Source organism: Pyrgilauda ruficollis, unplaced genomic scaffold (assembly GCF_017590135.1).
Source record: "Pyrgilauda ruficollis isolate IOZ18807 unplaced genomic scaffold, ASM1759013v1 scaffold244, whole genome shotgun sequence".
Taxonomy (NCBI): Eukaryota; Metazoa; Chordata; class Aves; order Passeriformes; family Passeridae; genus Pyrgilauda; species Pyrgilauda ruficollis.
This window is the reverse complement of record NW_024523756.1, coordinates 143,360-166,878: the sequence shown is the minus strand read 5'-3', so window position 1 is coordinate 166,878 and position 23,519 is coordinate 143,360. Positions and strand designations below refer to the sequence as shown.

Here is a 23,519-nt window from a genome sequence, read left to right as displayed (position 1 = left end):
CAGGCTCCTGAGCCTCTTCCAAGCCAGCTGGAGCACCCAGCAGCTCCCCAATTCCATCCCACAAGGGATCACCATCTCCACGGGATTCTCTGAGCTGCACTCCAGGAACAGACACCTCATTAAAACCACCTTGGATATTTCACTTACTTTGCCCAAAAGTTGAAGTTGTCCCAAAGCCGGTGCTGCCTCCAAACGGAGTTCCAAACGATTTGTTAAACATTTTTAGGATGTATCAGGTTTTCTTCCTAGACCTGGAAAGCAGAATTCAAGTTTTATTGGAAGCTCACCCTGCAAACTCATTTTCCATCTCCCTCACTGCCGAGGGCAGCAATCCCACCAGAATCCTTCAGCACCAACGCCATGGCACTGTGTGATTCCAAACCCTGCCACAACCCCGGGAGGGTCAAGGGCACCAACATTCCAGTGACACCAAGCTAAGGAGGTGTCACTAAACACCAGTGTCCCTAAAATTAAGGTGTCACTCTTAATTATGGCTGGAGTTCCTGCCCATCTCAGCCTGTGTCCTGGGCTGCAGCGATCCCACAGCAATCCTGGGGGTTTCCAGGAATGATTTTCCTGTTCCACCCTCTTTGCCAACTGCTTCAAGCACGACAGAGGGGAATGCACTGCACAGGGATTACAGGAATCCAGCATCCCTCTGCTCCCCACTTCTGCACTTCCCAGCAGCTGCTGTTCCAGGGCAGTTTTCCAGGCCCAATTCCCTCTCCAGCCCCCACAGTTTATTTACAGCATGTTCTCTGCTGCCTCTCCCCAGCCTCCTCCCCCAGCACAAACAGCTACAAACTCTGCTCCAGCTCTCTGAGTTTATCAACAAACCCAGCACAATCATCCCCACAGCTCCTCGGGCACAGTGTCAGGGAACTGTGGGGTGTTTTCCTGCAGCTTCACCACTGAAAGTGCCAGATTAGCCAAAAACGTGCCAGATTAACGAAAAAAGCCAGTACTGCCCCGAATAATGTTCATATTATCCCCAAAAGAGCAGTACTAGCAACAAAACAAAGCTAGAACTAGAAAAACAAAATGTCATGTTAACCCAAAAAAGCCGTATTAGCAAGAAAAAGTCAAAGTTAAAAAAAGTCAGCATTACCCCAGAAAATGCCATGTTAACCAAAAATAATGGGTGTAATGATCCATGGAAAGCCATATTAGCCAGAAGAAAATGACAATACTAACCACAAAAAACACACATTACTAAAATAATGACCATTAACAAAAACAAAAAAAAATGTTAGTACTACCCCACCCCTGTCCACACTGAGCAGGAAATGCAGGAATTCCCCCACATTCCCAGGTACTCCCTGGCAGCACAGCCACACACAGCACTGCAGAACCAAGAACATCAGCAGTCCAAGGATGGCCCACAGCAGGAATATTCCCAAAGCCAACAACTCCAGTGAAAGCCAAAGCTGCCCTCTCCCTGTGCCCGAGGCAAGCACAGAGGGGAGCCTCCCCCAGGCAAATCTCCACATCCATCTGCCCATCCTTGAGACTGAAGTGTGTTTCCCCAACACCAACAGCACTTTCTGGGAATGGCCAAATGCAGACTGGGAGGAGCCACAGCTTCCCCCCATCCCTGAGCAGCTGGAGACTAAATCAGCCCAGAACAACCAGCCCAATCCCACACTCCCCTGGCAGGAGAACTAAAAAGATGATTTTACTGTCACCTCCAACTACTCCAACAGACACACACCACAATTTTGCAGTGTTAAGGGTCTCCACACACCCACAGGCAAATCCTTACAGGCTTCAATTGCCACAGGAAGAGGAATTTCAGTGAAAGGGTCCTGGAAAAAGCCAGGAAAAGCTGCTCTGACAAACTCTCAGAGCTCCCCAAGCTGAGAGGAGCTCCTGGGAGAGCTCCTCTGGGCCAGGATAACACGGCACCCTGAGCCCTCCTCACCTGCTCCCATGGGATCCCTGGGGCTGGCACAGCCCTGCCAGCCCAGGCAGTGCCAGCTGTGCCCCATGGCCACCTTGTCCCCAGCCCAGAGCACTCAGTGCCACCCCCAGGGGACACCTGCAGGGATGGGCACTGCAAAGCTCCCTGGGCAGCCCCTGCCAAGGCCTGAGCACCCTTTCCATGGGCAAATTCCTGCTGCTGCCCAAGCTGAGCCTCCTGTCAGGGAGTTAGGAGAGTGGAAAGGTCCACCCTGCACATCCTTCTCTCCAGGCTGATCCCCCAGCTCCCTCTCCACCAGGACCTGCTGCTCCCAAACACACCTCTCCATTCCTATGGAATATTTTCAGCCACCCCCCCTTGTGCCAGTGCAAGTCTCCCTTCAGGCCAGATAAAAATCACCTGCACTTTCCAGCTGTCCGATGTTGTGACTCTCAGCCTTATCTGCAAATTCACAAGTCACTCATTTTCTGTGGTTCCTCTTTTCTAAGTCACTGCTCTCACATTGTCCTGAGACCACTAAACGCCAAACTCTACCTAAGAAGAAAACTAAAAAATCATATTCTAAGAAAAAGCATGTTATGGAAAGATCTCCCCCTCCCACAGCAAGCATTTTGTTCTACTTCAAACCCACCCCTCCTCCTCTGAACCTTGAGGGCTGTGTCCAGTTCTGGTACTGCAGGAGAGACCTGGAGGGGCTGGAGCGTGTCCAGGGCAGGGAACGGAGCTGGGAAGGGGCTGGAGAATTGCTGAGGAGCTGGGAAGGGGCTGAGCCTGGAGCAAAGGAGGCTCAGGGGCCCTTGTGGCTCTGCACAAGTCCCTGCCAGGAGGGGACAGCCGGGGGGGTCGGGCTCTGCTCCAGGGAACAGGGACAGGAGCAGAGGGAACGGCCTCAGGCTGGGCCAGGGCAGGCTCAGCTGGGACAGCAGCAGGAATTTGCCCATGGAAAGGGTGCTCAGGCCTTGGCAGGGGCTGCCCAGGGAGCTTTGCAGTGCCCATCCCTGCAGGTGTCCCCTGGGGGTGGCACTGAGTGCTCTGGGCTGGGGACAAGGTGGCCATGGGGCACAGCTGGCACTGCCTGGGCTGGCAGGGCTGTGCCAGCCTCTGGGATTTGGGGATCCTGTGAGCCCAAGAGCTGGACCAGAATTAGTAAAACCCAAGGGTTTTACACAGCATCCCCCTCCCACTCGCTGCACTCCCAGCCGAGGGGGGACCCCTCGCGCCAAAAGGCTTTAATTGAAGTTTAACAGCAGCAGCACAAAACCCCCCTAAAACCCCCCAAGAAACCCATGTCATCAACATAACTTCAAGTCACACGTAACCAGCCCAACTTTAAACTACGACTAATTAACACGACAGTAAATAACTCCCGGCCCCGGGGACCGCCGGGCCGTTACCCGCATCCAGAGCCGCGTATCCCCCGTGGAAAACACCCGGACTCTCCAACCGGACCCGCACCGGGACAACCAAAAAGGCCTAAAAAAATCCCCAAAAGCGGCCAGGTACTCCGAAGAGAGCCGGGGCACGGCTGCCGGGAGATCCCACCCGCTCACGGCCTTCTCGCCTCCCTCCGGCCCTCCCTCCGTCCCGGGGCCTCCCCGCGCCCCCCCCACTCCGGGAGCACCCGGTCTCCCGGCACAAAAGGCCTGGCGCCGGCGCCACAGCCACGCCGGGCGGGCAGAGCGGCCAGGCCGCGGTGCGCCCCGCGGGGGGCGGGCAGGGCAGGCCCCGGTGCTCACCGTGGGTGCCGGGAAGCGCCGCTCGGAGCGGCCGGGCCGGGTCGGGCCCGCGGTGCCGCCGCCTCACGGGGCCGCAGCTGCGTCACAGCCCGCGCGCGCACTCCCGGCCTCCCCCGCGCGCCGCCTCGGCCCGGCCCCGCCCCGCCCACAGCGCTTCCGCCGCCCATTGGCCGCGCCCCCCCGTTCTCGCCCTGAGCTTAACGTTGATTGGGCCAAGCTGCGCCGCGCACTGAGAGCCCATTGGTCGAACGGGCGGCGGAGAGGGCGGGGCTTGGCGCCGCGGAAGGGTCCAGAACGGCCCGTGTCGCGGCGCCACCCTGACATCCGGGGCGTTTGAGAGGGGCGGGGCTCGTGCCGCGAGGACCAATCTTGTGTCGCGGCGCGCGGGAGCTTGGCCCCGCCTCTTAAAGGGGCCGCAGCGGGTTTGGGGGCGGGGGGAGAAGAGGAAGAGGTGGGAGAAAGGGAGGAAGAGGAGGAGGCGGAAAAGGCGGAGGAGGCGTGGTGGGGCTGCCGGGCCGGGCCATGGAGCAGCGGCGGGGGGGCTGAGCGGTGAGCGGGGCTCCGGCGCTGTGGGACACGCGGGTTTTGGGGAGGGGGTCCCAGGGAGGGTCTGTGGGGTGCCCCGAGGGGTCACTCACTGCGGGAGCCTGGGGGTCCTGGGGCGGGGGGCGCCTGCGGGGAGCTCGGGAGAGCGGGGGGCGCCCGGGGAGGGGTCTCGGGGGGGTGAGCGGTGCCCGGGGCAGCTCTCGGGGGTGCAGCCCCTCTCCCGCAGGACAGGTCGGGGCCATTCAACACATGATGCGGAATGTTTGCCTTTTATTTGCCCTCTTCGGGCGAGACCCCCGGGGGCAGGGAGGGCAGCGGCTGCGGGGCTCCTGCCGTGGGGTCCCCGAGGAGCTGTGGCCGAGCCCCCCGAGGGAGGAGCAGGGTCTGGGGGGCTCCATCCCGCCCCCCTTGGGATGGAGGGGGACCCCGCTCCACAGCCAGTCCCGGCCCTTTGGAGCTTCCCTTTCTCTCGGCTTTTATCCTCAAAAGATTCCCTCGCTCCCCAGCAGCGCGGGTGGGGCTGAGCTCTGCGGCCCCTCGGTGCTTGGGGTCGGTGCCCTCCCTGGGGCTCGGTCCCCGCTCTGGGGGCTCTTGGTGCTGGCAGGGCGGCCGTGCTGCCCTGGGGCACTGCCCAGACATCTCAGGGATTCTCCGTAAATCGGATTTGTCCCGCAGCCGGGCGCTGGGAGGGGGGATCCAGCCCAGCCTGATCCCTTGGGGCTGGGGGACCCCTGTTCTGGGGTCTGCCAGGCTCCAGAGGGGCCTGTCCCCGCGTTCCCGACCCGAGGAGCCCCGGTGTGTTGTTGTGTGGGGCTTGTGCTGCCCTGACCCGGCAGCCGGGGCTGTGGAGTCATGGAAGGGCCTGAGCTGGAGGGACCCCCAGGGACCCCCAGTGCCACCCTGCCCTGCCCAGACCCCCAAGCCCAGCCTGGGCATCCCTGGCAGCGCTGGCCAAAGGCTCCTGGAGCTCTGGCAGCCTCGGGGCCGTGCCCATTCCCTGGGCAGCCTGGGCAGTGCCAGCAGCCTCTGGGGAAGAGCCTTTCACAATATCCAACCTTACCCTGCCCTGGCCCAGCTCCAGGCAGTGCTGCCCGTGCAGGGCCGGGTGCGGCGGGGCGAGCACGGGCCGGGGGAGCCGGGGCCGGGGCAGCCGGGGCTGAGGGAGCCGGGCCGGGGGAGCCGGGGCTGAGGGAGCAGGGCTGTGAGAGACGGGCTGGGGGGATCCCGGCTGGGGGAGCCGGGGTGAGAGACGGGCTGGGGGATCCCGGCCGAGGGAGCCGGGGCTGGGGGAGCCGGGGCTGTGGGAGTCGATCTGGGGGAGCTGGGGCTGGGGGAGACGGGCTGTGAGAGACGGGCTGTGGGAGCACAGCTGGGAGAGCCAGGGCTGGGGGAACTGGGCTGTGGGAGCGGGACTGTAGAGGCGGGCTGTGGGAGCCGGGGCTACGGGAATCGGGCTGGGGGTGCTGGAGGAGCCACAGCTCCCGGCGGGACTGACAGCGGTGGCCGGGCTGTGTCAGCGCTGCCCCGAGCACAGGGAATGGTCTGGATGGATGCCACGGGACAGGGCTCACGTGCCCTTCCTGCCAGATCCCTCTGGAGGGCTGCAGGGACGGCCCTGCCCTGCCCTGCCCAGCTCCCTGTTGTCCGTGAGTCTCGAGGTGCCATCCCCACAATGGGATTTTCTTTGGATGCCCATCCTGTGGCTGTGGGGTCCCAGGGGGTGTGAGGGGCTGAGCTGTGTGTCTGTGGGGTCACTCAGGGTGAGGGTCTGAGCTGTGTGTCTGTGGGGTCAGTCAGGGTGTGAGGGGCTGAGCTGTGTGTCTGTGGGGTCCCAGGGGGCGTGAGGGGCTGAGCTGTGTGTCTGTGGGGTCCCAGGGGGCGTGAGGGGCTGAGCTGTGTGTCTGTGGGGTCCCAGGGGGCGTGAGGGGCTGAGCTGTGTGTCTGTGGGGTCCCAGGGGGCGTGAGGGGCTGAGCTGTGTGTCTGTGGGGTCCCAGGGGGCGTGAGGGGCTGAGCTGTGTGTCTGTGGGGTCCCAGGGGGCGTGAGGGGCTGAGCTGTGTGTCTGTGGGGTCCCAGGGGGCGTGAGGGGCTGAGCTGTGTGTCTGTGGGGTCCCAGGGGGCGTGAGGGGCTGAGCTGTGTGTCTGTGGGGTCCCAGGGGGCGTGAGGGGCTGAGCTGTGTGTCTGTGGGGTCCCAGGGGGCGTGAGGGGCTGAGCTGTGTGTCTGTGGGGTCCCAGGGGGCGTGAGGGGCTGAGCTGTGTGTCTGTGGGGTCCCAGGGGGCGTGAGGGGCTGAGCTGTGTGTCTGTGGGGTCCCAGGGGGCGTGAGGGGCTGAGCTGTGTGTCTGTGGGGTCCCAGGGGGCGTGAGGGGCTGAGCTGTGTGTCTGTGGGGTCCCAGGGGGCGTGAGGGGCTGAGCTGTGTGTCTGTGGGGTCCCAGGGGGCGTGAGGGGCTGAGCTGTGTGTCTGTGGGGTCCCAGGGGGCGTGAGGGGCTGAGCTGTGTGTCTGTGGGGTCCCAGGGGGCGTGAGGGGCTGAGCTGTGTGTCTGTGGGGTCCCAGGGGGCGTGAGGGGCTGAGCTGTGTGTCTGTGGGGTCCCAGGGGGCGTGAGGGGCTGAGCTGTGTGTCTGTGGGGTCCCAGGGGGCGTGAGGGGCTGAGCTGTGTGTCTGTGGGGTCCCAGGGGGCGTGAGGGGCTGAGCTGTGTGTCTGTGGGGTCCCAGGGGGCGTGAGGGGCTGAGCTGTGTGTCTGTGGGGTCCCAGGGGGCGTGAGGGGCTGAGCTGTGTGTCTGTGGGGTCCCAGGGGGCGTGAGGGGCTGAGCTGTGTGTCTGTGGGGTCCCAGGGGGTGTGAGGGGCTGAGCCGTGTGGGGTCCCTGCCCAGGGCTGTGTGGGGCTGGACAGAACCCCAGAACCCCAGCGTTTCAATAAGCCCCCAGTGTCACGGGGCCCAGCCCGTGACTGATCCCCTCTTGTGGCCCTGCCCAGAGCAGGACGGAGCAGCCCAGTCAGACATTTGTTTGTTCGTTTCCAGGTTTCCAGGATGTTGCAGGTGCCGCTGCCGCTGGATCGGGACGGGATCCTGTTCCGGCTGCGTTTCACCACGCTGGCCCTGGGCACTGTGTTCTGCCCCCTCTTTGGGTTCCTCTTCTGTGTCATCTGGTCTCTGCTCTTCAACTTCCGCGAGACGACTGCCACCCACTGTGGGGTGAGAGACTGCCTGGGAGAAACCCCTATTCCTGGGGGGTGACAGAGCTCCCGTGTCCTGCTGGGCTCCTCTCCCTCCTCCTGGGTCTTCTGTCTCCCCTCCTGCCTCCTCTTCCTCCTTCTGGGCTCTCTTCTCCTCTTGGGCTCCTATCCATTTTCTGGATTCCTCTCTCTTCCTCTGTCTCCTTCTGGGCTCCTTTCTTGGGCTTTCCCACCAAAGTGTTTCCAAATCCAGAACAAGCTGCATTGTTTCCTTGTCCTTGTGGTGCCTCAGGACCGGCAGCAGCAGTTTGGCTTTGTGCTGGGACTGAAGGCAGCACAGACTGGTCAGGCTGGTGTCTGGGCTGGGCACGCTGGGGGTTATTGCAGTGAGGAATAAACGTGGGGGAGCTGAAGGGAAATGCATCATTCTGGGGAGGGGTTGGTCCAAAGCTGATGCCCCCAGGTCTGCTGGAGTTCAGAGGAGCCACAGGTGTGTGGGGAGGGAGGGCCTGGAGCTCCGTGTGGGATGGGATTGGGCTCGGGGCTTTCAGGCTGCTGGATGAGCAGCTGGACACCAGCTGGGAATGGAGGGCAGGAGTCATCTCACTCCAGCAGGAGAACTTGAGCAGGGCCTGGAGTGCCAAGAAAGGGGGAATGGCTTCCCAGTGCCAGAGGGCAGGGCTGGATGGGATCTGGGCAATGAGGAATTGTTCCCTGGCAGGGTGGGCAGGGGCTGGGATGGAATTGCCAGAGCAGCTGGGGCTGCCCCTGGATCCCTGGCAGTGCCCAAGGCCAGGCTGGACACTGGGGCTGGAGCAGCCTGGCACAGGGGAAGGTGTTCCTGGGCCTTAAGGTCGTTCCAACCAAAACCATTCTGGAATTCTATGGACAATCAGGAGTGTACAAGTGCGAAACCTGAGCAGGTGCCTGGGCAGGGCCCCCTGCACCCCAGGACTGCCCCAGCAGGGCTGTGCGATCCATGGCCCCATGGGATGCCCCAGGGCGCTGGCTTTGGGGCTAGCAATAACCTCATTCAGAATTTAACAAAGGACAGTTTCAGTGTCTGCAAGAGGCTGACTGCGGGGCTGTGCTGTGTCCAAAACCATTCTGGAATTCTATGGACAATCAGGAGTGTACAAGTGCGAAACCTGAGCAGGTGCCTGGGCAGGGCCCCCTGCACCCCAGGACTGCCCCAGCAGGGCTGTGCGATCCATGGCCCCATGGGATGCCCCAGGGCGCTGGCTTTGGGGCTAGCAATAACCTCATTCAGAATTTAACAAAGGACAGTTTCAGTGTCTGCAAGAGGCTGACTGCGGGGCTGTGCCGTGTGCCCGTGTCCCCACGAGCCCGTGTCCCCGCAGGTGCCCAACTACCTGCCGTCCATCAGCGCGGCCATCGGGGGCGAGACACCGCAGCGCTACGTGTGGCGCCTGTGCATCGGCCTGCACTCGGCCCCGCGCGTCCTCGTGGCCGTGGCCTACTGGAACCACTACCAGAGCTGCCACTGCCCCCACCCCCGCTACCTGCGCCTGTGCCACGTCACCCTGCTGCTCAACCTGCTCGAGAACTTCGCCCTCCTCATCCTCACCTACGTGTCCTCCACCGAAAACTATGGTAGGTGTCACCGCCCCGCCCGGGCCCTGCCCTGCTGCGCCCTGCCTTGGGCCACCGCTTTGCAAGGAGGCGGCTGGGAGAGGAAAAACCGTTAAAAGCCCACAGAGATCCCATTAAAGTCAGTAGTTATAGAGGAATGAAGTGTGCATAGCATGCAAATAGCCCTGCTCTTCACACAGGTCTTGGTTGCTGATGCTTGGTTGAAGCCGTGGGTTCAGGCTGGGGATGGAGCCTGGACCAGACCATGGCACCTGGTTCCACCCATGTGCTGAGGCCTGATCCAGGCTGAGGGCAGGTGAGCGAGGTGGGTCAGAACCCATCCTGCTTCCTCTCCTCTCCCACAGCAGAGCTGGGCTCTGAGCTGGCTCTGCTCCAGCTGCCTTCACATACCCTTCCCAGGAATTGCTGGGGAAAATTGCATAGACTCACAGAATGCCTGGTTTAGATTGGGAAGGGACCTCAAATCCCACCCAGTGCCAGCCCTGCCATGGCAGGGACACCTTCCCCTGTGCCAGGCTGCTCCAGCCCCAGTGTCCAGCCTGGCCTTGGGCACTGCCAGGGATCCAGGGGCAGCCCCAGCTGCTCTGGGAATTCCATCCCAGCCCCTGCCCACCCTGCCAGGGAACAATTCCTCATTGCCCAGATCCCATCCAGCCCTGCCCTCTGGCACTGGCAGCCATTCCCTGTGTCCTGTCCCTCCATCCCTTGTCCCCAGTCCCTCTGCAGCTCTCCTGGAGCCCCTTCAGGCCCTGCCAGGGGCTCTGAGCTCTCCCTGGAGCTTCTCCTCTCCAGGTGAGCACCCCAGTTCTCCCAGCCTGGCTCCCGAGCAGAGGGGCTCCAGCCCTCTAATAGTTTCTGGAAACAGAATCAGAGTTTTTCAGGTTAAATCCATGTGTCCAAAACCTGACCACAACAGGCTGGGAAATTCTCTTCCCCCACGTGGTGGTCTCATCTCAGAAGAACATTAAGTGCCAGTGCTGATCTGCAGCTGCTGTTTCATCCTAAGATCTGGACGGGGCACCAGGGGTTAACTGAAGAGCGCTGAAATGCAGGAGCCAGCAAGGTGGTGCTGTTGCAGTGCTGGGATATATCAGCAGGACAGTCATGTGTTGGCTTTCCCTGCACAGCAGGATGGTGATGATGGGTATTGTGTCCAGCTGTGGGCTGGAGAGGGACTTTGAACAAAGAATGGAGTGCCAGGACAAGGGGAACGGCTTCCCACTGCCAGAGGATGGGATATTGAGGCTGGATGGGATACTGGGAATTAGGAATTGTTCCCTGGGAGGGTGGGGAAGGCCCCTGGATCCCTGGTAGTGTCCAACACCAGGTTGGACATTGGGGCTTGGAGCAGCCTGGGACAGTGGAGGATGTCCCTGCCATGGCAGGGGTTGGGGTGAAAATGTTTTTAAAGTCCTTCCCAACCCAAACTGTTCTGGGGTTCAGCGCTGTGGTGCTCTGAGCAGAGTCTTTGATCTCCCCCAGCTTTTGGGGTGAGGATGGTCTGTGGTGGAGCCCAGTGACTGGGATGGCAGAGCAGGAGCCTCCTGCTGATGGAGATCTCTGGTCTGGGACCTGTCCCTACCCAGCTCACCCTCCTTGTCTCCTGCCAGCATTCCCAGTCCCCATGGCAAGGTGTCCCAGTGCCCCCCTCATGGCAGGGTCTGCAGCCTGACCTGCCCCAGGGGCTTCTCCAGCTTGTCCAGGCCAGGGCCTGCCCTTGTAAATCCAGGTGCTGCTTTGAGGTTTGGCTAGCTGGGCCAGCCTGGCCTGGCTGCTGCAGAGCCCTGGGAGCTGAGGCTGACCCACTTCCTGGGATCCTCACCCCAGACTAATCCCCGGCTCTGGGGAAAGTTTCAGCCCTGAGCTGCCGTGCTCAGGTTAATCATCCCTGCAGGACACCCTGGTCTGACCTCTCCCATCTGCTGGCACCTCACTCCTCACGTGCTTCCCTTCCCCTGCATGGAGAGGGCAGACAGGGACGGTCATTCCTGGTGTTCAGTGGTGGGGAATTCAGGGTTATTCCTGGTGTTCAGTGGTGGGGAATTCAGCCTGGGTTCAGCTTCTGGAGAAGGGGCTGGGAAGTTCCTTTTCAGAGCAGCACTTATGAAAATCTCTCACCTGAAGGTGCAGGGGTCATGTGGGGTTTGGGGCCTTGGGAGCAGCTCTGGCTTAGCCTTGCTCCAGCTGCTCTCCCTGCCTGATCCTGTACCTGGGCTAGTCCAGGTATGCACAAGGCAACCTCAGTGCAGCAGATGAGGCTGCTGATGCTGCTAATGGGCAGGTAGGTAATACAGGGGGCCAGAAGATGGACTCTTCTGGATTTTGGACTGGCTTACTCTGCACCCCCAGTCCCTGTGCCTCAGTTTCCCCATCCCTAGAACAACAGTGGTGATGCTAATCTGCTCTCAAGGATCCCTGAGTTTACAGCCATGTGAAGTGATAGTCCCAGAGCACAGAAGCACCCTCGTGGCACTTCGGGATAAGTCTTCCAGGCACTTCTATCCCCTTCCAGGCACTTTTATCCCCTTCCAGGGGCCCCTGAGGCAGCACGAGCAGGTTATGGAGCCGTGCTGTGCCTGTCTCCTGCCAAGACCCCGCTGGAGTCCCAGCATCACTGGGGTGCTGGGGCTCCCAGCAGAGCACAAAGCCCTCCCAAATCTTGCCCCATGTTCTCCTCGTGCTCCTGGCCTGGATTGAACAGGAAACCTGTTGTTTGTCAATCCAGCAATCCACGAAAATGCCTTCATCGTGTTCATCACGTCGGCCCTGGGCCACATGCTGCTCACCTGCATCCTCTGGAGAATGACTAAGAAACACACAGTAAGTCCCGAGGTACAGACACTTTCCTTTCTTCTCTCTGTGCTGGGAGCTGGGAGGGGGCTCTGGGGCCATGCTGGGAGTTGGCAGGGGCTCTGGAGTGGCACTGAATGGCTTTGGCTGTCCTTGCTTGTGAAATACCCCTGAGCAGGTTCTAGAGGAGCCAACAGCAGCAGGTGAAACGGAAGAACTCACCAAAATCCATTTACCAAAGCAAAATGCGAAGGAAGCTTTTAATTTCTTACTTTCTGGTTTTATCATAGAACCACAGAATGGTTTGGGTGGGAAGGGACCTTAAATCCCACCCAGTGCCACCCTGCCATGGCAGGGACACCTTCCCCTGTGCCAGGCTGCTCCAGCCCCAGTGTCCAGCCTGGCCTTGGGCACTGCCAGGGATCCAGGGGCAGCCCCAGCTGCTCTGGGCACCCTGTGCCAGGGCCTGCCCACCCTGCCAGGGAAGGATTTCTTCCCAATGTCTGATTAAGTTTCCACTGAGAGATCATATTGGAAACCACCTAGCATCCCTGTGGATTGGGATTGCTCATCCCTTCTCCATGCCTGTTTCTAAGCTGAAGTTGGCTTCCCTGTGCTGGGAATTGCTGGTCCTGCGAGCTGGAAGCAGCGGGCAGCAGGAGTTCTCCCTTTGCTCCAGAATGACTGTGAGCAGGCTGGCTCTGGCTCCTTTTCTGGGGAAGGGTCGGGGTGCAGGGGCTGGCTTTGGGGGCAGCAGGTCCGGTGGAGGATCCAGCCAGGGGCTCCTGGCCCCATTGCCTGGGTGCAGCTTCTGTGCTGTGCTGGTTTGTGGTGTGAGTCCTGGGCCTCGGGCAGGACATCAGGTTTGTCCTGGATGTGGGGCAGGTGGGCAGGACATCAGGTTTGTCCTGGATTGTGGGGCAGGTGGGCAGGACATCAGGTTTTTCCTGGACTGTGGGCACTGGCAGCCACGGGCAGGAAAGGACATCCATGTTTGAGGCTGTGGGGACCTGCTTCTGTGCCCACGTGGCTCCAGCATGCTTGCCTTCACCTGTGGATGTGAACTGCCTGGATCTCTCTGTCCTTTCCTCTCGGGATGCTTCTCCCCAGCTGATCCCAGTCCAGCCCTTGTGATCCCAGTGTTAAATGGGGAGGGGTCCCAGGGCTGTGTTGCCTCAGGAAGGTGGCATTTGGCAGAGCAGAGCCCTTGGGAGGTGTGTGCCTGTGTCCCACGCTGTGAGGCTGGTGAGGGCTGGACAAGCCTCTCCCAAGGGACTGTGAGCAGGGCTGCAGGGTGGGTGCTGTGCCTGGGGCCCGTGTTCCATCAGGATGAGTGCTGGGGGGCCCAGCTCCACAGTCCCAGCCGGATGAGTGCTGGGGGGCCCAGCTCCACAGTCCCAGCCGGATGAGTGCTGGGGGGCCCAGCTCCACAGTCCCAGCAGGATGAGTGCTGGGGGGGCTGAGCTCTGCAGTCCCAGCAGGATGAGTGCTGGGGGGCCCAGCTCCACAGTCCCAGCAGGATGTGTGCTGGGGGGGCTGAGCTCTGCAGTCCCAGCCGGATGAGTGCTGGGGGGCCCAGCTCCGCAGTCCCAGCAGGATGAGTGCTGGGGGGGCTGAGCTCTGCAGTCCCAGCAGGATGAGTGCTGGGGGGCCCAGCTCCACAGTCCCAGCAGGATGAGTGCTGGGGGGCCCAGCTCCGCAGCCCCAGCCAGATGAGTGCTGGGGGGCTGAGCTCTGCAGCCCCAGCCAGATGAGTGCTGGGGGGCTGAGCTCTGCAGTTCCATCAGGATGAGTGCTGGGGGGCTCAGCTCTGCAGTCCCAGCAGGATGAGTGCTGGGGGGCCCAGCTCCACAGTCCCAGCAGGATGAGTGCTGGGGGGCTCAGCTCTGCAGTCCCAGCAGGATGAGTGCTGGGGGGCTCAGCTCTGCAGTCCAGGAGCAGCTCCTGCTCCGTCACCACTGCTTATCCTCCCCTTCCGCCAAGTCACCAAGCCTGTCCCTGCTGCCTGACTCCAGAGGCCTTGGAAAGAAGCTTCCAGCATCTGTTTGGCTGTAAGGCTCCTTAGGAAAGAGACTTGAGGAGATGCTGAGACTCTCCTCGCTCACTGGGAAGTGATCTGTTCTCTCTGCTGATATGGGAATAGCGGGAGCTCGCAGTCATTCCCTGGCAGCTTTCCCACAGCTTCCTTTATTTCTGTCATGTTGTTTTGGCTTGTCTTTTTTCTGGGTGAGACCTCTAAGGCTCTGGATCTCCTCCCCTGCCACATCACCCACTGGGGCTGGTTCATCTCCCCTGCAATGTGCAGGGCTGAGGCATCCCAGATCCTGGGCTCAGCTTTAGGCCCCTCAGGACAAGAGAGCCTTTGGAGGGCTGGAGCATGTCCAGGGAGGGGAATGCAGCTGGGGAGGGGGCTGAAGGAGCTCAGCCTGGAGAAAAGGAGGCTCAGGGAGGACATTCTGGCTCTGCACAACTCCTGCCAGGAGCGGACAGCCGGGGGTGTTGGGCTCTGCTCCCAGGGAACAGGGACAGGACAGGAGGAATCATCCTCAAACTGTACTGGGGAGGTTCACATTGGATATTGGGGAAATCATTTCCTAGACAGGGCTGTCCAGCCCTGACACAGCTGCCCAGGCCAGGGCTGTAGTCACATCCCTGGAGGGATTTTACAGCCATGTGGATGTGACACTTAGGGACATGGGTTAATGGTGGCCTTGGCACTGCTGGGGTGCAGTGGCACTCAGTGGTCTCAGAGGGATTTTGCAGCCTCCTTGGTTTCTGTGACTCTACCCATGGACTGAATGAATTTGCACATCCGTGGGCCAGGGAACGTGGTGACACCTTGGCTAAGCATGCCACCACCTGGCACAGTGCCACCACTCACTTCCTCCTCCCATCCTGGAACACCCTGCTGCTGGAGGGGAGCTGCCCTCGGGGGTGCGTGGTCCCCCCAAAACTGGGGGTTCCCCCGAGGAGACAGGAGCCCTGCAGGGCCAGCCCTGACCTGAGGCCACCGGGGTGCGGTGTCCCCATGCCAGCTCCAGTGTCCCTGTGCCAGCTCTGGTGTCCCCGCCCGCTTCGTGCGCTGCCACAGGATGGAGCTGTCGCCCAGGGCACGGGGGAGACGGGTAAGGGAGGAAGAGGAAGGCGCTGCCCGGTGACACAGCTCCCAAACCAGCTGTGTCGGGGTGAAGATGGCACAGTGCTTGTCACACCACCAGGCGTCACCTTTGGCTAAGGGACTTCTGGTCACTCTGCAGCTGCCGCGTCCCCGTGTCCGGTGATGCGCCTTGGGCTCCTGCCGCCAGTCATTCCCACGGGTCCTCCGGGCCGAGCAGGGTCTCCTGGGGCTTGTCCCACTCTCTGCCTGGATTCCTCCGGCTCCAAGCCCTCTGCTCACGGCTGGTGGCCCTGGCAGGCTTGGCACAGCTCCTGTGACAGCCACAGCTTGCTTGGCTCGGCAGGGCGGGACACGGGCGGTGCCACTGCCACAGCCTTGCCACATCCAAGGGCTTGGGCAGTACCCGTGAGCTGCCCAGCCACGCTCGTGGGGCTGCTTAAGGCCAGGGCACAGCTGATGCCTCCGTGTGCATCACGGCTCCTTGGGGACAGACTCTGGCTCGGTTGGGGTCCCTTGTGGGGCCTTTGTTCACATTTGCTGCCCCCAGCCCTGGAGCTGGTGATGGCAGGAGGGGACCGGCGAGGGATGGCTCCGGTCCTTCCCTCCTCCCCAGCAGAGGGTCCCCACAGGGTTCAGGTTCTCCAGGGCCAAAACTGGGACCATCTCCAGGACAAGCTCCGTGTGGGGAGCTGGAAGGAGGAGGGAGCAGGGGGCTGTGCGTCCCCGCCCCACGACTGGCACCGCTTTTAGTGCTGCTGGCAGGGATGAAGCTCCCCAGGTCTGGCATCGTAGGAGGGACAGGAATTGGTCTTGCAAAAGCTTCTCATCCGGCGGGGCTCCTGTTGCAACTGCTGCTCTGCAGGGGCAGGAAGGTGCAGGGGAACTGGTTTGTAATGGGGAAGTACAGGCGGTTTCCAGTTTCGAGGTGGCAAATGGTGAGAGAAAGGAAAACAAAGCCCTGTGGGAGGGGAGAAAGAGAAAGCAGGAGAGAGAAAAGGAGGGGAAGGGGCAAAGCAGAGAAGAAAGATTCTGTGGAAAAGGGAAATGGAGCCTGGGAGCTTTCAGCTGTGGCTGATCACTGCACCCTGTGCTTGGTATTTGGCCGTGGCGTGGCAGTGCCCACCTGGGCTGGCAGCTCTGCTGTTCCTGGCTGGCTGCTCGCCCTTAAAACCCTCCTTCCCCCCAGCCCTGAGTTGCAGAGCTGGGCAGTGGGGCAGAGCAGTTTCACTTCTTGTTTGCAAACACACTTTCACCCCCCAGCTCCGGGCTGGTGGCCCCAGCAGACACTGGTGTGTGCATGTGGTGGCCACCAGGCTGGCTGGCTCAGGCCCATCAGAGCAGGCCACGGAGATGTTCAGAGGGCTGGAGCTCTGGAGCAGAGCAGCTGGGGCTGCCCCTGGATCCCTGGCAGTGCCCAAGGCCAGGCTGGACACTGGGGCTGGAGCAGCCTGGCACAGGGGAAGGTGTCCCTGCCAGGGCAGGGTGGCACTGGGTGGGATTTAAGGTCACTTCTCATTTATGCTGTGTCTAGTGGAGCTGGGTCCTGCTGTGCCACTGGCCCCTGGGCTCTATCCCACAATGTCCCACTCCCCTGGCATCCGCAGGGCACATGGGCTGGAGCAGGGTGCCTGAGCTGTGTCCCTGCCCGGCAGGGCTGTGTGAGCAGCAGGGACCACAAGCACCTTGGTGACCACGCGTGGTTTCACCCCAGCTCCTCGCAGCGCCCCTGGGAGCGCTGCCGTGGCTCAGACGAGCCCTCTATAAATAGCTGAGCTCCGTGTGGGGCCCTTTGGCTCCGGGCTCTCTGCACAGACCCGGAAACCTCCAGCGGAGCTGGGACTGGTGTGTGACACACAGCCCTGCAGGTGCCACTTGTCCTTCAGAAAGGGATGGTGGCTGTGGCCCCTGGGCAGAACCAGTGCCTGGGAGGTCCCTGCAGAGTCAGCTGTTGCTGTTTAAGATCACTGTCATCCCTGTCCCCATCAGGAACTGGGGGCTAGGCACTGTCCTCCTCTCTGGAGGCAGTGGAAGAAGCAGGAAGCTCCTGTGCCTCCTTGCTGGTAGCTTACAGCAGCCGCCTCAGCCCTCAGAGCTGCATTTGCATGGCTTGGGGCTCCTTCAGGCTGGAGGAATGAGACCCCCAGTGCGTTCTGTGGGCTGGGAGCAGCATCCCAGAGCGTGCCCCCGGGCTGGGAGCAGCATTCCAGAGCGTGCCCCCGGGCTGGGAGCAGCATCCCAGAGCGTGCCCCCGGGCTGGCTGCTGCAGCCTCTCTCTCCTCCCCGAATTGTCCAGCCTCCTGCTCCTGACTCACCTTCGCCTGCCGGGGAATGTGCCTCAGCTCCGGCCCGCCAGCTGGGCACTAAATATAATTCCCCTGTGCTTTTCTGAGCCAGACACACACGCAGCCACGGGGGGCTGGGGTGGCTGTGTGACACTGCTTGCAGGGGCCGCGGCTGCCCTGGTCTGTCTTGCCAGGAGGAAGTTGGCAGCCCCAGCTGTGCCAGCCTGCCAGCCCCAGCCAGGACACGGGAGTCTGGCACCAACTCAGCTTGGAGCACCCTGTCCTTGGGATTTTCTAATCCCCCTTTTTCCTCACAGGCAGCCAGAGTTTGGTGGCTTCTTGCCAGAGTGCTTGGAGCTGCCAGCTACTCTCCAGGGCTCTGACCTGGGGGTTCCTGGTCCTGTCCAAGCTGAGCAATCCCAATCCTCCCAGTCTCCTCATGGCAGAGGTGCTCCATCCCTCTAATCTTGGTTCCCTCCTCTGGCCACCATCTGGCTCCCGGGGTTGTCCCCAGGTGGGGGATCCCCACAAAGCTGCGGCCATGGGAAGCAGGGACAGTGCCTGGCACTGCCTGAGCCCTGAGCAGGGCAGTGGCTCCAGCCCACAGCAGTGAGGGGATGGGCAGCTCCTCCACCCAGCAGCTCCTGGAGCTCCCACCGTGCTGCCTAAAGGGTGGGCTGGCCCTTTCCCTTCCTCCTGCAGCAGGGCAGGGTGGCACTCCAGCTCCCACATCCCATGGGGGTCCTCATGCCCCCCAATCCCCTTGCTGTGCCTGTGCCCCCGTGCCCGTGCTCCTGCAGGGACCTTCCCCGAGGTGCCACCTTCCAAACCAGCTCTGCTCAGCATCGTGGCGTGTCACCAGGTGCCATCCCCTGGGTACCGTGCCCTGTGATCCCCTGGCACTGGGCTGAGCCAGCTGTTGCCCTGGAATTAGGGATTAACACCTAATTATCCGTGCGATAATCCTCGGCCCAGACCGGGAGAGGGGGAGCTCAGAGGGCACCCCGAGGTGCAGGGTCACTGTGGTGACCCGGGGTGGCTCCCACAGGGCCACCTCAGGGTCCTGCAGCAGGAGCGGGGCGGTGGAGCTGGGTGACCCGAGCTGTTCTCTGCCTCGGTGCTCCCGGGAGGAGCAGCTGCCGGTGGCCCCGGCGGGTGCCCGGTGGCCCGGCAGGGCTGTGTGGGTGCGGCGGGGCTGGGCGCAGCCGTTTGCCGTGGGAGCGCGCTGACAGCGCCGTGACGGCGGCTGTTCCGAGCCGCTTTTCCGGTGTGAAACTCGGCACCGCGCCCCGCCTCGGGGCGCTGAGCTGCCGGTGCCACCGCTGCTGCTCACACCGCTGCTGCTGGCCGGAGGGACCGGCAGTCCCAGCAGGAAGGAGCAGCCCAGGCCCCGTGGGCTGGAGGTGGCGTCACCCGCGTGTCCCCACGTGGTGAAGTGCCCGTGAATCCGTCCTTCCCCTCTGGGTTTTCCTCCCTGCCCGAGCCCCTGGCACGCGTTCCGGGGGTAATGGAAAGTGTGATGGGGCAATTTAAATTTTCCTTATTATCAGCACTCCCGCAGAATGGAATCTTTGTCTCACGTGAAGTGTCAGGCGAGGGGGAAATTCCCCTCCCACCTGTAACAGCCAGGGCTGTCTGTGGCATCCCCAGCCCCTTCTGTGGGGCTGTTCCCCCTTGCAGCCCCCCTGCTCCAGGGCTCCTCTGCACCCTCACTGGGCTCCAGACATGCCTTGGGGTTCCTCTGCCCCCCAGGCTGTAGGATCCTTATCCATGACCCTCAGTGTGATGGGAGAAATAGAGGAAGGGAATTGGAGCCAGTACCTGCTGTGGCTGCCGGGGGTCACTGCACCCACAGCCCCCAGCTTTGGGGTGCTGGGCAATGGGCTGGGGACCCTATCACAGGGGACAGGCCTGGCTTGTCACAAAGCTGAGCTCTGGGGGGCAGAAGCGGTGAGCTGGGGGTGTGGGGCTGCTGGCAGCATCCCCATGCTCTGTTCCTGCCCCATCAGAGGTGGTGCTGGGGGGCAGGATGGGGCCCCTCCGGTGCCAGGGCGTGCTGGGTGAGCTCTGCAGCACAGCACCCGCCCCGGCTGCCACCCTTCATGTGGTTTCCTCCTCCCTGCTGCTGTTGTGGGTGAGGGGGTGCAACACCCGGTGAATTCCCTGTGCCCTGGGGCCACCTGCAGCCACCTGGGCCAGGGGATCTGCCTCTAGTAGAGCCTTGGTCCATCCTCAAGGAGTCCCCTGAGCACCCCAGCACCGGGGTTCCCATATTTGCTGGGACCCCCATGGCTCCCTCACACCCTGTATCGCCATGTAGGTGTGAGCCCCATGTGCCCCTGGCCACGCCTGGGGCTGGCCTGGGGGGCTCTGCACAAGGAGCCAGGGTGCAGAGACCCCCGGGCTGTGTGGGGCCAGGGCAGAGCCTCCCTGGGATGGGATGGGATGGGATGGGATGGGATGGGATGGGATGGGATGGGATGGGATGGGATGGGATGGGATCACCCAGCCCTTGGCCTCTTCCAGGAGCGCAAGTCGTACAAGTGGAAGCAGCTGCTCTTCTTCTTCACCTTCATCACGTTCGCGTTCGCCGTGTGCGTTTACTTCCACCACAACTGGTACTGTGGCCCTGGAGGTGAGGGGGCTGCTGGGGGGCATGAGGGGAAGGGGCTGGGTGGTCACAGAATCACTGAATCAGAGGATTGTTAAGGTTGGAAGAGATCCCTGGGATCAGCAAGTCCCAGCTGTGCCCATGGCAGACATCCTCCAGATCCCACATGGCAATCCCAGAGTCCCCTCCCAGCCCAGGCAGTGCCAGCTGTGCCCCATGGCCACCTTGTCCCCAGCCCAGAGCACTCAGTGCCACCCCCAGGGGACACCTGCAGGGATGGGCACTGCAAAGCTCCCTGGGCAGCCCCTGCCGAGGCCTGACCACTCCTTCTATGAAGAAATTCCTTCTGATGTCCAAGAATTCTTTCTGTTGTCTGACATCCTCCTAATGTGATGCCTTGCCTTCCAAATCCCAGCCCAGGGAAGCTCCAGGTGCCCAGCCACGCTTCTTCCCTGGTGGGGTCAAGCCCCCCAGCCCCTGTGCTGTCCCAAACAGGTGGCCCAGAGGCCCCCCCAGCTCCCGGGGCCGATGCAGCTGTGGGTCCCCCTGACCTGCTGTGTTTCCTCCCCCAGTGTACACTGTCTTTGCCTTCCTGGAGTACCTGGTTGTCCTCTCCAACATGGCCTTCCACATGACTGCCTTCTGGGACTTCGGCAACAAGGAGCTGGTGGTGAGCTCGCTGCTGGAGGACAAGCACTTCTAGCCAGCCCCGCTGCTGGGGGCTCCTTTTCCCTGTCCTGCCGGGGCTGGGTGTTTGCTGTGGAGCTGCTGCGAGGATCCTGCCGAGATCCCCGAGTGTCTGTCCCTACTGCACCTGCAGCTCTGCTCCAGGACCCCTGTCCTGGCTCCCTGCCAGCTCCAGGAGGGCAGGACAGAGGAGGAACAAGGACCTGCTGCCTGTTGCTTTGGAGAATGCTCCAGGGAGAGCGGGATGCTGCTCCCAGTTTCGGGGCACAGGGGTCCAGCCCTGCCCTGTCCTTTCTTGGCCTGGGGGTTCTCATGGTTCCTCCTCCAGGCTGGAGGTCTTGGGGCAAGTCCTCAAAAAGGGTTGGTGGCCTTTTGGGCTGGCTTCAGGCACTGGTCTCCCACTGGACTGGGGCAGGGTCCTGGCCCATCTGTGCCTGAGTGCCAGGAGGGGAGCGGGAAGGTGCTGGGCTGTGCAGGGACTGCCTGGAGCAGGGTGGGAGCACACAGGGCAGAGCAGGGTGGGAGCATCCATGGCTCACTCCTGCCTTTCCCAGAAGCCCCCCCAGCAGCACAGGCTGTTCCAGGGGTGCTGTGCCCGTTCCAACCCAGTTGGAGGAGGAAGGGTGAGTGTTCTGGTTCTGGAGGTCTTTGCCCCAGTGTCCCCATGGCTTCCCCTGTGCTGTGGGGCTGGAGCTGGGAACTGCTGGGGTTCAGCAGTGCCCCCATTGTGCAGCTCTGGCTGCCAGGGCACAGGGGACGTGGCTGGGTGGCAGGTGGGGGCTGACAGTGTCCCCAAGCTCCTCCTGCAATGCTGCTGGAAGGGGCACCTGGAGCTGTCTTGATTTTGGGGAGGTCTGCACTTGCCAGGGCTCGTCCCACCCCATGCTTGGCCAGTGAGGGTCCCTCCCTGCCCTTCACCTGAGCACAGCCACCACCGAGAGTCCCCTGGGATGTCCCAGTGCTCATCCCAGGGCTGGGCAGAGCCTCTTCCAGCAGGAGCTGTGGGGCCCTGGCAGAGCTGGGGCCGAGCTGGCTTGGAGCAGGTCCTGCTGCACGTGTCCATCGTCAGTGTCCCCATCCATGGGCTCCATCCGTGTCCCTGCATGTGTGTGACGCGCTGCCCCGCAGCGCCTTGGCTTTGAGGTGGAAATAAAGCACTAAGTATTTTTGTGAGCTCTCAGCAACCTCCATAGCATTTCCACCTGGCCCAGCCTGGCATGGCCCTGGCACGGCCCTGGCACAGCCAGCAGGTCCAGACCAGCACCATGGGTGTGGGGCTGGAGTGGGGTGCAGGACATGGACCCCAAACACTGGGGCTGGAGTGTGGGATGTGGAACCTGGGTGTTGGAGCTGGGGTGCAAGATGTGACCCCTGGGTTCTGGGGTGTGGGGTATGGATCCCTGGAGCTGAGGCTCAGGATGCAGATCCCTGTAGGATGTGGAAAGTGAATCCTGGGTGCTGGGGTGCAGGATGTGGAATGTGACCCCTGGGTGCTGGGGTGTGGGGTATGGATCCCTGGGGTGTGGAATGTGAATCCCAGTTGCTGGGCTGTGGATCGCTGGAGTGTGGGCTCTGGATCCTGGCTCTTGGGGCTGTGGTGTGGGACGTGGCCCCTGGGTGCCGGAGGAAGCCCGGGAAGGCTCAGCGAGGCTGGGAGCTGGCCAGGAGCCGGGCTGGAGGCGTGGGACTGAGCCCACCCCGCAGCTGGCGGCCCCGCTCCCCGCCCAGCTCCTGGGAACGCTGACTTGGCTGCGGATCCTGCAGATCTTATGGATGCTGCGGGGCCAGGGCCGGCACAGCCCCGGGGACAGAGCCTGGAGCCAGGAGGGCTGGGGCTGCCACTGCTGGGGCTGGGGCTGGGCAGGGGCAGGGGAGCTGCCGGGGGCTTGTCCCCCCTGTCCCGGGCCATGGCGGGGCCCTGCCCTCGCTGCAGCCGCCCGGGAGCAGCTGGGAGGGGAAGAGCCATGAGCTCATCCTGCTGTGCCGGGCCAGGGCAGGGCTGTGTCCCGCCCGTGGCTTCACGGGGTCCCCTCCTCATCCCAGCACCCACTTCTGCACTGAACCCCACCGGGGTGGCACCTCGCCAGCCCCACTGTGGGACAGGACATGGCTGTGGGGATCCTCCTGTGGGACAGGACGTGGCTGTGGGGATCCCCACTGTGGGACCTGAACATGGCTGTGGGGATCCACCACGGTGGGAGCAGGACGTGGCTGTGGGGATCCCCACCGTGGGAGCAGGACGTGGCCGTGGGGATCCTCCCACGGACAGACCAGGACAGGGCTGTTGGATGCCCACGGTGGCAGCAGGGTTTGGTGCAGCAGGGACCCACGAGCCCGTGGCTGTGCAGGGCGCTGGGGCCGTGTCCCCTGGCCGTGTCCCCTCGCCGCACGCTGTGCCGCAGCCCCGGGAGGCTGCAGGAGGTGCAGCCACGGGAGGGCCGGGGCTGGGCCGTGTCCGGAGCCCCGGGCCCGCTGCCCACGCGTGCCCCCGGCTCTGGCTGCAAACGGGAGCAGGGAACAAAGGCGGCTTGTGGCGGGCGCCGGGTCTCTGCCCTTCCTGCAGGAAAGCCCCGGGGCCGGACAAGGGGCCCGTGTCCGGAGCTGGCCGCCCGCCAGCACGTGCCGGGGGGGTGGCGAGGGGGTGGCGACAGCGGCTGGGGATGCCACTGGTCCCTCGCTGCTGCCATCGCCAGCCACAGGACACCAAGGACACCCCTGGGCATGGGAACACAGGGCTCTGCCCTCCACTGCCATTCCAGAGGCAGCTCTGGGGCTGGGGTGGCTGCCCAGGGGGGGACCCCACTCGTGTGCCAATTCCTGCAATGTCCCCATCCTCAGTGTCCCCATTCCCACACAGTTCAATGGCCCCATGGCCACCTCCTGCACTGTCCCCATTGCTGTCCCTTACAGTGTCCCCAAGCCTCTGGGTGGGAGCTCAGCTGGGCCCACAGAGATGGTGGGGTCAGGACTGGCCATGGCAGGGACATCCCAAGGTTCCCCTGGCAGTTCCCCCAGAAGAGAGCCCTGGCAGGCAC

At 62.6% G+C, this 23,519-nt stretch overlaps 2 protein-coding genes across 4 annotated transcripts in view; one reads left to right on the top strand and one right to left on the bottom strand.

Moving 5' to 3' along the window:
- The window catches only part of NUP98 (nucleoporin 98 and 96 precursor), a 35,983-nt gene extending 32,196 nt beyond the window's left edge, over positions 1-3,787 (bottom strand). Inside the window, exons 1-2 of the mRNA XM_041470321.1 lie at positions 3,658-3,787; positions 148-251 (exon numbers count right to left, since the gene is read on the bottom strand). Of these exons, the coding sequence (XP_041326255.1) occupies positions 148-220 (73 nt within the window). The 5' untranslated portion in view covers positions 221-251; positions 3,658-3,787. The remainder of the gene's footprint in view (positions 1-147; positions 252-3,657) is intronic.
- A 292-nt stretch (positions 3,788-4,079) lies between these two features.
- Positions 4,080-21,657, top strand: PGAP2 (post-GPI attachment to proteins 2). 3 transcript variants are annotated; one of them, XM_041470315.1, is made up of 6 exons: positions 4,080-4,206; positions 7,228-7,401; positions 8,744-8,996; positions 11,722-11,828; positions 19,713-19,821; positions 20,370-21,657. In XM_041470315.1, exons 2-6 carry the CDS (start codon positions 7,237-7,239, stop codon positions 20,498-20,500), a joined length of 765 nt encoding a protein of 254 aa, XP_041326249.1. In that variant the 5' UTR covers positions 4,080-4,206; positions 7,228-7,236; the 3' UTR covers positions 20,501-21,657. The 3 variants fall into 3 exon arrangements, with proteins under 3 accessions (XP_041326249.1, XP_041326248.1, XP_041326247.1); XM_041470314.1 differs by lacking the exon at positions 4,080-4,206 and adding an exon at positions 5,657-5,849 and having other exon boundaries at positions 11,722-11,816; XM_041470313.1 differs by lacking the exon at positions 4,080-4,206 and adding an exon at positions 5,660-5,849.
- The last annotated feature ends 1,862 nt before the right edge of the window (positions 21,658-23,519 follow it).